This window comes from Centroberyx affinis, unplaced genomic scaffold (genome assembly GCF_046629955.1).
Source record: "Centroberyx affinis isolate AG114_WGS23_722 - 3 ecotype Tasmania unplaced genomic scaffold, CSIRO-AGI_Caff_v1 ptg005020l_1, whole genome shotgun sequence".
Classification (NCBI taxonomy): Eukaryota; Metazoa; Chordata; class Actinopteri; order Beryciformes; family Berycidae; genus Centroberyx; species Centroberyx affinis.
Window position 1 is genome coordinate 14290 of NW_027282474.1, and position 14440 is coordinate 28729.

General features: G+C 41.3%; 1 protein-coding gene across 2 annotated transcripts; it reads right to left on the minus strand.

Moving 5' to 3' along the window:
- Positions 1-840: 840 nt before the first annotated feature.
- On the minus strand, positions 841-13253 carry rcor3 (REST corepressor 3). 2 transcript variants are annotated; one of them, XM_071545708.1, is made up of 12 exons: positions 13051-13253; positions 12885-12941; positions 11964-12041; positions 11814-11866; positions 11103-11264; positions 10372-10496; positions 9383-9461; positions 8141-8356; positions 5919-5996; positions 5113-5170; positions 4059-4303; positions 841-3444 (listed from the first exon to the last, which is right to left on the minus strand). In XM_071545708.1, the coding sequence occupies exons 1-12, from the start codon at positions 13172-13174 to the stop codon at positions 3055-3057; spliced, it is 1665 nt and encodes a 554-aa protein (XP_071401809.1). In that variant the 5' UTR covers positions 13175-13253; the 3' UTR covers positions 841-3054. The 2 variants fall into 2 exon arrangements, with proteins under 2 accessions (XP_071401809.1, XP_071401808.1); XM_071545707.1 differs by having other exon boundaries at positions 841-3450.
- Between the last annotated feature and the right edge of the window lie 1187 nt (positions 13254-14440).

The following is a 14440-nucleotide window of genomic DNA, read 5'->3' on the forward strand; positions in this document are numbered from 1 at the left end:
GGTATTTTTCATGCCTTTTGTGCAGGTTTACAGGGTTATTAATAATTAATTAAATTAAGTAACTAATTAACAATTCATAATTGTGTTTGTTTTTGTTAATTAAGTTTAAGTGTTATGGGTTTGTAGAGTATGGGAAGCCCTGTTATCATTATTAGGCTTCTTGTAATTTTTTATTTATTTTTTTCTCCTGGGTTTCAGTGGAGAGTTTTAGTGTCCCATGATGGTCTTTATGTTTCAGAGGTTTTCCACCCTGACAAGAAGAAAACTGAATATTTGTAATTTTTTTGAATGAAAAATGTCAAATTTAAAGACGTTGAATATCCACCTAAAATATCATCAATCAGCAGCTTCAATCCAAAAAATATCTGCATCAGCCTTCATAAACTCATACTGGTCGAACTAGGGCTGGGTGATCTGGTTGAAATCAATATTACGATAATCATAAGGATTTTTCTCGATATCAGTATGTATCATGATATGGTTCATGTTGCAAAATCACGTTCAATAATCAAATTAATGTTCATCTCATTGAACCGAATGGTGATGTTAGGTGTGATGTCAAACAAAACAGAAATATTCAAATAATATTCCTACCATACCTCATTTTATCAGAGTTCTTAAGTAAAATTTGCTTGTCATCATCAGTTCAGACAGCAGAAATGTGTCATGATATTAAAATATCTTCATATCATCATGATATGATTCCACTGAAAGACGATAAACGATAATATTGAATTATCGCCCGGCCCTAGGTCGAACCCTGGTGTTCATGAGTGGAAAACAGTAAACAGACACATTGGTATTTTTTCCTGTTTGAGAAAGAGACAAAAAGAGGCTTGACAGACGGTTTACTGTAAAACTGTAATCTGCCATCTCTTCCACTGAAGAAGGAAAACAGTCAGACAGTAAAAATGTTTTTGACAACAACAGCCGACACAAAAGTGATGATTCAGCAGCTTCATCTCACATCGATGCTTCACATGTTCTACTGAAATTCAACGGTTTCTATCTACAGAATGATTCTTCCAGTTACATTTAATGCCATGATGCGCTGTCACACGTGTTTGTCCTAAAAGCATTAAGAGCACTTCCACAATGATTTATACACCGAGTCCAGACTGTAGCACCAGGTAGAAGAAGAATAAATAACAGAGAAGACAAGACAACACATGTGACGGTTCGAGTCCAGATGGAAACCAAAGGAAGTGACACCAACTCTGACAAAATCAAACCAAACCATGGAACTTTTAAAGGACTGGAGGGAAGATTTCTCATCTGACAGAATGAATCCTTAGTCTTTTGGAAAAGCATCAAACCAACTGTAATACTTTGTGATGAAGTTAGAGTATTCTGTTAGCTGATCAGAGGACAGTTAGTCTGGTTAATGAGGCTGATCTGACAGATTAGCAGGTTTCAAATGATTCAAGTCAAGACCAAACTGGAACGGTAACATCTAAGCTACTGTACACAACACCGAGCCCTTCAGCTCCTCTCCGTCCGACACAGAGACACGTGTGTCAGAGGGGTCGGAGAGGTTGCCGCGGGTTACCGAGGACGCGCCGCCATGTTGGAAGAGCGACAACAAAAAACGTTTGACCTCAGCTGTGGCGAAGAAGCAACATGTTCTCCTCCTGGACCGGGATCCAGTCCCACCAGAACCTCCTCCGCCTTCACACTGGAGCGATTAACAAAAACCACTCGCTCCTCTTTTACAAAAATAAACAAATTATCTCATTTCTGTGCGGTGGTATGGTTTTCGACTTAAAATAATCTATAATAATCTTTATTTATACAGAATTTTGCAAAACACAAAGTACATCAAAAAGGAGTAAAAAAAAAGCACTGAAACATTAAGAAACAACAGTCAACCATAAAGCAGAGGTCAAAGACAATTAACGAAAATCATAACACAAAAAAAAAAAAAATCTATAAAAATTAGTTTTAAGAAGCAATTTTAAAGATGATACAGATTCAAGTTTCTTGCTACTGGCTTTACATCGGCAGACGGATTACTTAATTTATGCTGAATCAGTTCAGTAGAGTCGGGTGTGCCCAAAGACATCGTTTCTGATTTGGATTTAGTCGCAACATCCAGCGTTTTATATCTACAAGGCAGTTTATGTGACTAGATTACTGCTGTTAATGGGCTTTATAGGCAGGTACAGCTGTGAGTCATTTTTATTGCAGATATGTCCAAGTGGAAGCATATGAATGGAGAATTAGATGGGGCCCGGGATTGAACCCTGCGGGACGCCACATGTAGTGTCTGCTGAGGATGCCGTTAGCTTGGTGACTGAAAAGGTTCTGCTGGTTGGAGATGGAGGAAAACTCATGTTGTAAAAGGGAAGAGAAGATAACGTTATAGAATACAAAGCATCACACCGCACAGAAAATGGATATCTTCTATTCTTTGGTCAGGGAGGAAAAGGCGATACGTTTATAATCTTAAGTTTTGTTGTTTCTCCTCCAACATGGTGGCGTCGGCCTCGTAACCCCCGGTTACCAGTCTCCACACATCCCGCGACCGGCCTCTGTTACGCTCGAGACTTTTAGTAACGTCATAATCTCATCTCATCTGAAAAATAACATGATTTAGAAACCAGGTGCCAATCAACCATCAGTTATGCTGCATTTATGTCCCATGGGAAAGACGGCAGATACAAGCTTCCTCCCCGGAAATACTGTTCACCTTCACCTTCAGCCGGTAGAAAATACCTCAAGTCATCTTGTGATCACAGCTCTTAAACTGTCACGGCAGGACAAAACCACTGGCTGGATTTTTGATTTGTAGTCGACTTTACAATGTTTAGTTTGCTGTAAAACATTAAGTCAAATGTTTCATCGTTAAGTTCATGTGTGTTGAGTGAGAAAAAGCTGATCAGGAGCCAACAAAGTCTACAGAAATCTACAAACTTGACGGCTTCAAACCAGTCTGAACTCGTGAAGTCAAGTCATGCAGAATATTCCCACAGGACCTGAATGCAGCATTACAGACAGATTCCACTAAGAACATTTCCATCTCGTCTCATCAACAGAAACTCAGTCTGAGGTTCGTTAGTGGAGGGAGGAAGAGGAGGCCGTTTCCGATTGGTGGACCGCCAGGCCGGACGGTTGCTGGGCGGAGCTCGGACCCGACCCCCCGGGGTTGCCGGGGTTGTTGCCGAGGGAAACGGGGGCGGGAGGCCGGGGGTTGAGGCGGGGGGGCAGGGGGTTGGAGGGTCGGATGAGAGGGGGCGGCTGGTGGAGGGCGGGGCGGGGCTGCAGGAAGCGAGCTTGCTGCTGGAGGGGCGGGGGCTGGCGGTGGAGGGAGGGCGTGGCCGGGAGGGAGGGGCGGAGCAGAGGAGGGGGCTGGTGGAGGGAGGAGGAGGCGCTGGACGTCACGGGGGTCTGGACCGAGGAGGAGGAGGAGGAGGAGGCCGCAGGAGACGCGCCGGACGAGGTCACCTGACCCTGCAGGAGAGACCAGAGGGCGGGGCTAAGGTTACTTCAGTTCAGGTCTGCATCGTTCACATTCAATTTGCCTCATAAAACAGAAACGGAAATATTAAAATCAGTTTTGACTCAATTTGTCGCTTTATCATCCATATCAATAACATAATCATGTATCACAATACTAAAAGATACACTGAATAATTTTAGTCAATTCACTGCATATTTCAGTTACATTTACACTACCAGTCAGAAGTCTGGACCCACCTGACTGAATGTTCTGTGTTTCATTCTGATCTAAGTCTTCTGCTTAAATGCTTGAAATGAGTTTCTTAGACAAATATAAACAGTGAAGTTGATCCTATGTATGAATTTCTTTCCAAAGCCTTTGCCTTTCCATCAAGGCAAAGAATCTAAAATATAAGATAGTTTTGATTTGTTTTACACTTTTTTTGGTCGCTGCATAATTCCATTTGTGTTATTTCATAGTTTTGAGTCTTTACTGTTATTCTAAAATGTGGAAAATAGTAAAAATAAAGAAAAATGCGTTCTGACTGGTAGTGTACTGTATATCTGTACAGTTTGAAGTATTGAATCGTATCGAATGGGAAACAGGAGCGCTCCTCCACCTCTTCATCCTCTTCGTCGGTGCTCTTCCCTGACGGAGTGGTGGAGCTGTTCTTCCCCTCCTCTCCAGAGGTGGCGCTGTCTCCGTTGGGAGCTCGGGTTCCCTGCTCCGCCTCCCACTCCTGCAGCACCTCCTCCAGGTTGAACCGCCGCCGGTAGTTGACGAAGAAGTTCTTCACCTGGCCCACCGTCTTGTTGCCGATGACGTCGGCGATGGCCTGGAAGTCTTTGCCGTATTTCCTGACGCCTGGAGGAGCAGAGAGCAGACACACAGCCGCTTTCACCTTCTCAACAAATCCACTTCATGATCCAACATCAAACACCCAAAGGTAAACAGGCAGAAAACACACAGGTCTTCAGGACAAAGTTGACTCATCTCAAGTTCACCGATTTCTTTTGGGCAAATAGGAAAAATGTCTGCGCTCTAAAAAGTCCTCATGTATGTTCTTGTGGCTCAGGTGCGTTCGGTTCCAAGAAGAGCAGAGCCGGTATGAGATATGGGAATTCACACACTGATTAAATGAGGGAAGTGTTACCGAGGAAAGATGCAAAAGACAGATACAGAAAATGCTCAATAGTGAGAAAAATCAAGCAAAAATCAAAACATCAAGTTTTTGTTTTTGCGTTTCTGTCTTTGTACTATTTTCCTCACCATAGAGCATTTAATCAGTGTGTGAGTTCCTCTATCTTATACCAATTTATGTTTAGGTTATGTTATATTTATGTTATGCCATGTCAACAAACATTAACGCTAATGTTTCAGCCTACAGGCCTCCATCCTACTATAAAATGAGGAAAACTCTGTCTGTCTGAATCCATTTTGCTCCTCGGTGGGTTGGCCAATCAATCTGAAACTGCACATGGGCATTGAGCATCGGCACAGGCAGGGAGTGACGAAGCTGATTTTGCCATTTTCCCAAATTTACGCTGTTTATGCGCATTTTTGGCAAGTCTGCGCGGAGTTGTGGCGCGCGCATCCCCGGGTATGGAGTAGTCAGAGTGTAACCCTGGGCTTTCTTCATGCCCAGGAAACCTGTTACTCTACATGAACTTTACCTTGAACGGCCAGAAGCTGCTCGTCGGTGGTCCAGCGGGCGTTGACCTTCTGGTTGCACTAGAAGATCAAAGATCAGGGTTAAAACTGCAATAAGCTAAATTTTCTGACCACTAGAGGGCGACAGAAACTGCAACACGTTTGTAAATAACACACAGCAAAGCCACCGCACTACGGAGGCCAGAAAATGTTCAGGAGTGGGAGGGAGAGAGCGGGGCTTTTAAACAGCGAGGGAGGAGACAAGGTAGTTTTTAAAAAAAAAGAAAATCTGCTGGAGGGAGCAGGAGGAGCTTCGTTCAGGACAACAAGCTTTAGAAAAGAGGAGAAAACAGCAACACAGCTGGATATTGGTTTATATAATTATGTCTCAATGAAATCTCCACACAGCACACATTAGCTTCAGGATTGAGGGTTAGAAGGTCTGATATCACTTATTGCAGGTTTAAAGTGATTGACAGTTTGTACCAGGAAGTAGGGAGGAAGAGTCATCCTGTCGCCCTCTGGTGGTGAAAATCAAACTTTAATGCAAAAAAAAGCTTGACTTCTCCAAAGCAATGTTGATAAAAACATTTGACAGACTGCAGTGAATTAACCTGACTGATATTCCATAATCCAAATAATCTTCCTTTATTGACTGCAATTATTTTCAGGCAAAAGACAATGTTCATGGCAGCAAACCTTATTCTCTGAGGTTTAAAACTTCGCCTTTTTGAAATGAAGAATGACGATGAAGTTTATGCAGTTAACTGTTTGTGAGAAATGATATTTGTCAGGAGAAATGAAGGTTGAGTCTGAGTCAGTAACGCACCTCAGGCAGCCTGAACTCCTCGATCCCCGACTCCATGATGTGTTTCAGGCCGCTGTTCATCTGCTTGGCGTTCTGGACCTGAAACACACCAGAAATGGTCAAAACCACCGGCAACATTTCAATACCGATTCCAGCACTGATGCTTTATAATCGATACCGGATCTAATATTATGCTCTTGTTCATTCCTTTATCTGTCTGACAAGAACAAGAATAACCTGATTAAAAATATGTATGATGTCAGTTTTCTTTCAAACATGTCAATGGTCACTGCGAAAAAAAACAGCTATTTTGGTGTTGAATTTCCAAAACTGACCCCAGTTCAGAGCAGATGCATCAAAGCTAGGGACGGGACAATATATCCAAATTCAACATATCTCAATACAAAATGTGTTAGTCCGCATGTTGTGTCAGGAACATGAATGGTGATATCAGCTCCATGTTATTCTGCTGTCAGGAACATGAATGGTGATATCAGCTCCATGTTATTCTGCTGTCAGGAACATGAATGGTGATATCAGCTCCATGTTATTCTGCTGTATTAATCACTAATGAGACTCTTGACCATCACAGTTTCACAAGCTCTCCATCCAGATTATATTATTGTCACTTTGTAACGACATTTTTTAAATTGTTGTTTACATTCTAGCAGCCAATGGCATCGCTGGAAAGATTTGAGTCTCAGAAAGTGAAGCAGAGAAACAGATCTTCCGTCACTAATCAAAGTGGTTTAAAGTGTTTGGACCACTGGAAACAGCTGGAGCATTTGACTTATTTTACAAATAAGTCCTGCTTTTCTTTTAATGTGAGAAAAAGGCTCGTCTCTGCTACTTTTCTACCTGCAGTAGATTATGGAGACATTTTATCCATGTATGCACCTGTGGCTTCGTTGAGTCTGCTGGACTCTGTGCATCGTGGGGCCATGAGGTTTGTTACAAACTGTAAATCTCTAACTCACCACTGTGTTCTCTATCGGAAAGTGGGTTGGCCGTCCCTGACTTTACGTGGGCTGAGTCACTGGTATATTTTTATTTATAAGGCGATACTGAAACAACTCCCATTTTATTTATGTATATATTTACATTGTCCAGCAGACTAACAAAAATTACCGTTTACGTAGGGCTGGGCAATATGGTTGGAATCAATATCATGATAATCATAAGGATATTTCTCAATATCAATATATATCATGATATAGTTCATGTATGCAAAATCACGTTAAATAATCAAATTAATGTTCATCTCATTGAACCGAATGGTGATGTTAGGTGTGATGTCAAACAAAACTGAAATTTTCAAATAATATTCCTACCATACCTCATTTTATGAGAGTTTTTAAGTAAAATTTGCTTGTCATCATCAATTCAGACAGCAGAAATGTGTCACGATATTAAAATATCTTCATATCATCACGATATGATTCCACTGAAAGACGATAAACGATAATATTGAATTATCGCCCAGCCCTACGGTTTGGTAAAAAGGTTTCAGTTCTCAGCCCCTGTGGCGTGGAATGAGCTCCAGAAGAGAGACTGTTTTTCCTCATAGTTTAAATTGCTTTTATATGAAACATTGAATGTTTGTTGATCATGTATGATGCTGTACTGTGATGAGATGTTTGTTGTGACGTCTGTGACTTTGTGCTGCTTTTCTTGGCCAGGTCCCTCTTGAAAAAGAGATTCTTAATCTCAGTGAGGCGAACCTGGATAAATAAAGGTTCAATAAAAATAAATAAAATAAAAATAAAAAAACACAAGATTTTCTTCTCCCTGCTCCTTTTCGGTCATGGAATGTGTAAATTGAGTAGTGTTTTGATTGTGAAATGCTTTTTTTCTTTTCTGGAACTGTGCACTACCATGAGCGGAACAAACAAACAAACAAACAAATAAACAAATAAATAAATAAACAAACAAACAAACAAACAAACAAACAAACAAATAAATAAATAAATAAATAAATAAATAAATAAAAATAAAATAAAAAAACACGAGTCACTGACACTTTCGGTGTGTTTCTGCTTTAAAAAGTAACTGCAATGTCCTGAATCTTTCTGAATTACTCCTCCATTACTTAGCAGCAAACTGCAACAGTTCAGCACACCAGGAGATTAAAGTTAACATTTTGTATTTTGCTTGAGCTTTCCAGATCCCCGTCCTGCGTGGAGAGGAGCGGGCCGAGCGGGCCGAGCGGGCCGAGCGGGCCGAGCGGGCCGAGCGCCTCCTACCTGTCTCTTGAGGGAGACCAGCTCCATGTCCAGCTGGCGGAGGAGCGTGTTGGCGGCGGAGGCGCTGCAGGACACGGCCACCACGTCCTCCTGGGTCAGGTACATGCCTTTGGGCGGGCGGCACCGGGAGCGCTGGTGGTGTCGGTGCTGCAGGGTCTGGTGCTCCCGCCGGCCCAGGCCCACCTTGGAGCCCGGAGCCGGCGGCTCCGCCTGGTTCTGGAACAGAGACGCTGCTTTAGGACGCTGTCAAACCTGCAGCTGTTCACTTTAGGCCTGAACAATTAATTGAAATTTTATGGAAATCTCAATATGGCCTACTGCAATTTTCAAATCGCAGGAGGTGCAATATTTGTTAAAGGTGAAATGTGTCAAAATAGCATTTTAAAGTAAATATTGTGGTGCTGCAGAGATGTCCTGGCCTACACATCATATTCTACAGACTGAAGAAAACATCTTTGTTTGGTACAGATCCCCGCAAAAATCACACCATAATCATTTTAATACGTTTTTCAATGAAAATGAGAATAATGATGTAAAAATTATCATTCCCTCTAGTATCGCAAATCATATCGCAATTGCAATATCAGTCAAAATAATCGCAATTAGATATTTTTTCAAAATCGTTCATCTCTGGTTTGCTTTAGTGCAAATCAGCAGCCGTGTTGTTTTCTGTTGAAGTTACACACTGGTTTGGTTCTGTTTCACACAGAAACGTTTCAATCCAACCCTTATTTAAATTACCATCAGCTAGATTTGAGTTGATTATGATGAATTATTTCATAATGTCACCTATAAAGGCCGTTATTGCATTATAAGAAACCGGATGAATATTCGTTTTTTGTCCAATCTGTCCAATCTTTGTCCAATTTTGTCCAATCTTTCTAATTATTTGGCACGTTTACCTTCAGTCTGATTTCTTGCGTTTTTTTTGCAAAACAACCGGCAGGAAGTTTGAGTTTTCCGTCACTTCCTTAAGGAGAGAAATCGACTCTGACTGGATCGTGTGAACCAGGTTTCCCTCGTTATGACATCACTAGAGCGCATGGAAACGCCTCAGTCAAATTATTACCACAGCCTGATTACTCCCAGTTACCGGGTTTTCAGTGTGAATGGAAACACACTCTCTGTCCAGAGGTGTGTGGTGGCAGTACTCAGTAAAGCTCTCTGTGTGGGCTGATACTTGGTACTCAGCACCCAGTGTGGTATCGTCATGGTAACAGCAGTACGGGTGTGTCCTGGTACCTCTTTCTTGGTTTCCTTGTTGGGGTCGTAGTCGCTGTCGTTGGCTTCAATGGGATTGGCCTCTTCCATCTCCTCATCGCTACGGCAACAACAAAACAAACCGATATTCAGTCATCAGCCGTCAAACACGACAACAAACACCAAAAACAACAACAGCTACTAAATATTCAGCCACAACGAGAGCGACGGGCCGGTTAGAGAGTCCGGTCATCCGTCCCTGCTCCGGGCCCCGTGACCTCTGACCTCTGACCCCTGACTGTGGACATGTGAGTCTCAAGACGGACATGACAAGAAGCAAATTCCTAATTCCGCTGTGTTGAATATCACCGCTGTCGGGGGGGAAAACCTCGCATCTCCTATTGTGGTGATTCAACCTGATGTCACACAAATACGAGAAACGGACTCGACTCGTGTTGTGTGACGTGTCGGTGGCATGTAACGTGTTTTCCACAATGAAACTGTTCCATGAAGAAGACAAACAGACAGTAGAGTCACAGTGAAGCAGCTCAGTGGCTCACAGGGTGTTGTGAGTCCAGTTTGAATTTTTAGCTAAAGTTTTTTTGTATTTAACCGACCAAAGCCTTTCATTAAGGTTGTTTTAGTTTCTTTAACTGAACCGTTAGTCAACTTTTACCTAAAAATGTCGTGTACAGAATCCAGATCATTGTGGAGGAATGTAATTTTCACATTTTTCTGTGTCCACAGCACATAACTCTGCGATTCAAAATTTGTGCTTATTTCACAACTTTTTATGAGATCCTATTGGAAGGGTTACTTGTTCCTTTATGGTTGAGAAAACTCTCTGGCCTGCTGGGCTGATGAAACCGTTACAAAACCCAATGGATAAAATAAAAAAGACATTGTCATCGAGCTAAAAACAAGGCTGTTTCTCTTAGTTTAATATTTTGGAGATACAAGGTTTTTATCCCCCAGCGATGCTATCCAGACTGTGGAACCCCAGAGGAACCGGCGTTCCCCTCAGAACCCACCTGTCGTCCTGGGTGCTCCTGCTGGCCAGCTTCCTGGCCTGCCGGTCCATCAGACTGGTTCTGGAGCGAGTCTTCTTCCAGGAGTAGTAGTACTTCACCAGACTGGAGATGGACTTGTCCGGTAACTGAGACCGAGAGAAGAAACCTGTTAAACTCTCTCACACAGAAAACCTTCAGAAAACCTTCAGAAAGCTTTCAGCCTCTCTGGTTTTTCTGCTGCAGCCTGAATCTGAACTGGATTACACTGAGATTTTGTGTCTTGTGTATTTAAAACCCAGCCGACCCTCAGACTGGACTCAAGACTAAAGGAACCACCAGGCTGATAATTCACATTTTTCATCTTTTAAATTTCTTCTGAAAACAAATTACTTCTTTGCTTTTATGTTTTAGATTTTGATTTTACCCACTTTTAATCTTATTTAATTTATGTTTTTCTAACTAATTTGCTTTGGAATGCATTTCCTAATATTAACTCCACCTTACATGAAATAATAATAATAATATAACAATAATGGTGTTATTATTATGTTGCATTATTTTTGTAATACTTGCATTAACCTTGTAGTCTTTGTCCTCTCTTTTCTGATTTACTTTTCTCACCTTCCGTTTATATTTCTTCCTACTTTAATTGCTTTTCTTGTCAATGTAATTTTTTCTTGTGTTAATGTTTTTGTTTACAATGCTAAAATTGAAATAAACATTCAACAAAACAAAACAAAACAAATGGTCACCATCTGCTGGATGCGGTGGAAGCTCTTGCCATGGAAGCTGAAGGCCTGTTCAAACAGCACCTTGTCCTCCACCGTCCACTCGTCCGGGAACGGAGTGAAGTTCGGCAGATCGGCCAGAGACTTCTCGATGTTGTGTTTGTGCCAGAACAGCATGCCGAGCGCCTGCACACACACACACACACACACACACACACACACACACACACACACACACAGACCGGGTCAGAGCCATGAACCTTCAGTGAGACCGGATGGTAAACAGGTTCAGCTCCTGCAGTGTGAAAGTCTCCCAGCTGTGAGGAAACAGAATGTGAACCGAATGTGAACGACAGGAATCAGAACTGAACTCTATTAAATTCCATGAAATTCCACTTCTGAGAGAGTTTGTCTCGACTCTAAACATTATAGATCAAACTTTATGAATCAGATAACTAATCAAACTAATCAACTAATCAAACACATTCAGTCATAATGTATGGATCACCATCACATGTTCTGCATCAAACAGCAGCTGAAAGGTTCCTTTAACATGTTATGATATTCAGTATTGATCATATAAAACACTATGTGGAATCTCAGATATGTGGGAAGAAAAAAACAAAAAAATGGAATTTCACAAAATTTCATTGAATTAAATTCAACTTGGAACTGATGAGGTCATTGATGAGTTGACCTCTGACCCCGGGACCCCGTGTGTGGGATCAGATCTACCTGCTCCACGTTGTATCCGTGCTTCTCCTTGGCGATAGCGATGTATTCGTCCACTGAGGGAAAAAAAAAAAAAAAAGTGACATTTAGCTTTTAGTCTGATATGAGGACCTGACAGAGGACCGCACACGTGACAGACAGAAGTCCACTTACATTTAGAATCAGCGATGGTGTGATACGGAGACCAGACCAGCATCCCCCCGCTGTCTTTATCTGTGTATTTAGTGGAACCTGAACACAGAAATATCACAACAACATTATTCTGCTTATTCTCCTTAATTTAGTTGTTATGAACTGGAAAAGTTATGATGTGGTTGATGATGATTATTATTATTCTATAATTTTTCTTATTAATAATACTAATAATGTTACTGATGCTATTATCGTATTGTTATTGTTATTACTATTAAGTAATAAGTAAAAGTTTATTTATAGTACATTTTCTACACAGGGAAACTCAGTGTGCTTCACCTTTAAGCAAAAATTAAACACTGGAAAACAGTACAAATTGTACAAATACACGAATATATATACATGCATTCATTCACATATTGACAGACATTCACACACACAAAGAAATGATCACTATTATTATTATTATTATTATTATCACACTATTACATTGCTATTACAGCCTACAGTACAGGCTTCTTCAGTCTGTGCATGCAGAAAGAGGGAAAAAACATAAATATTATAATTTCTTGAGTGAAAAGGGAAAGCAGGCTAAATGCAGAGGGGATAATAAAAATAAATAAGCTCTATTAACCTTTATTAATTTGAAATTCATGCATGTTATAAGTTGTAACTGAGAAGTTGTGGGTAGCCTCGGTTCACCTCCCCACTGACCCTCCACCTCACTGAGCAGAGTCAGTCTGGCGCTGAGCACTAATGTCAGGAATTGCTTTCCCACTTATTTTTTATTTTCATTTTTTTTTAAATCGTTAACGTTACAGTCAGTATTTGCTTCCGTAAACACGGTGAATAAACGCGATATTGCGAGTCATGCCAGGCCAGCTGCCTCTCTGCACCGAGGCTACCGCCAGCCAGTCAGGTACAAACAGTAAAAAATCTCACCGGGTTCAAACTCGGGGATATTGGCCTGATAATCGGATCCGACCCGCATCCCCACATCTGAAAATATGACACAAGGTTTCAGCAGACGTTAGATTTTTTAATATTTATTGGTAAGAAACACGGACGTAACGTTACAGTGGGATGTGACGGCTGTTCGAGGCTATACCGTGCTCGTCGTCGCTGCCACTTTCATCGGAAAAATGTCCGTTGGAGGCGTTGGACGGACTCTTGGTGCCGTTGGACCGGCCTTTCCCCAGATACTCCGAGCCTTTATCCATCATGCCCGGCATCTCAGCTCCGTCTTCACCCTGATATCGTCTTAAAATTAAAAATATCAGCAGCAGGAATCGGAGGTTTTTTTGTTTTTTTTTCCCCCCTCCCTGCCTGGCTTTATAACTCCCTGCAGCTCCGTGTCGCTGTTAGTACACTGCCTGCTCCGGGTGTCCGCCACGTTTTTACACCGGATCCGTTACGCTGACACGTTGGAAAATAACAATTCCCGCGTCTCCTCCGTATTTTATATTTTTTGATTCTTTACGGTGTTTTGTGAGTTTGAGATTTTGTACAAATAAAGCCGTGACGTGGGCCTAGTTACTGCGGCGGAAGGCTTTTTACGCACCGTGGGGCGACAGTGCGACTCCTGCGGCGCCTGTGGCAGCAGATCCATCCGCCTGCAGAAACTAAAATAAGAACTAAAATAGACAAATATAAAGCTAAAGTCAAAACTTAAACGAGACTACAATTAAACTAAGATATAGACTATAATAAAAACGAATATCTATCTGAAAACAGCTGAAAATCATAAGAAAGTGCATATATCTGATATGAAACATCGTATTATCACATATGAATACACTTCATATATGAATATATAAAATACCATGTGTAGTGGGACAGTATACCTTCCTTGTAGTAACCTGGGATTATTGTTCAATATAAATGCAGCTTTTTATTTATTTAATTCTTATGTGTTTTCCACTCCCTCCTGCACCGAGGCTCCCCGGCCGGCAGGGGGCGACACCACACAACAGACTTTCACTAAGAGGAAATAAAAATTGAAATATGGGAGAGCAGTGACTGGCGAGTGAATGAAGATTATACTCAGTTATTTTATTTGTATACTTTAAAGTTGATTGACATCTGTCAGGTTGAGCGGGTCAGTCCTGACCTCTGACCTCTGACCTCTGACCCCTGACCCCTGGACCCTGGACCCTGCCTTATCCTGAACAGTAATCCCTTAAAACAACCTTACATTTTCATTAATTTACATTAATTCACCCCTTAATTCATGCAAAATCCCCTTAAAATGAGTTAAGGGAGTTATTAATGGAGGAGATCCCATCAAAACCTCCTTAAACTCCACTTAATGTTTGACTGCTTACTTTCTAATTTAATGTAAAATTCAGGGAGACAGGAACTTTCCATTAATAACTCATTAATAACCTGTAAACCTGCACAAAAGGCATAAAAAAAAATCCTTAATTTCTAGAGTCTTTGTGAATCAACCTATGAATAAATCCCATATAAACCCATGATAGGCAACTATTCTTACTTTA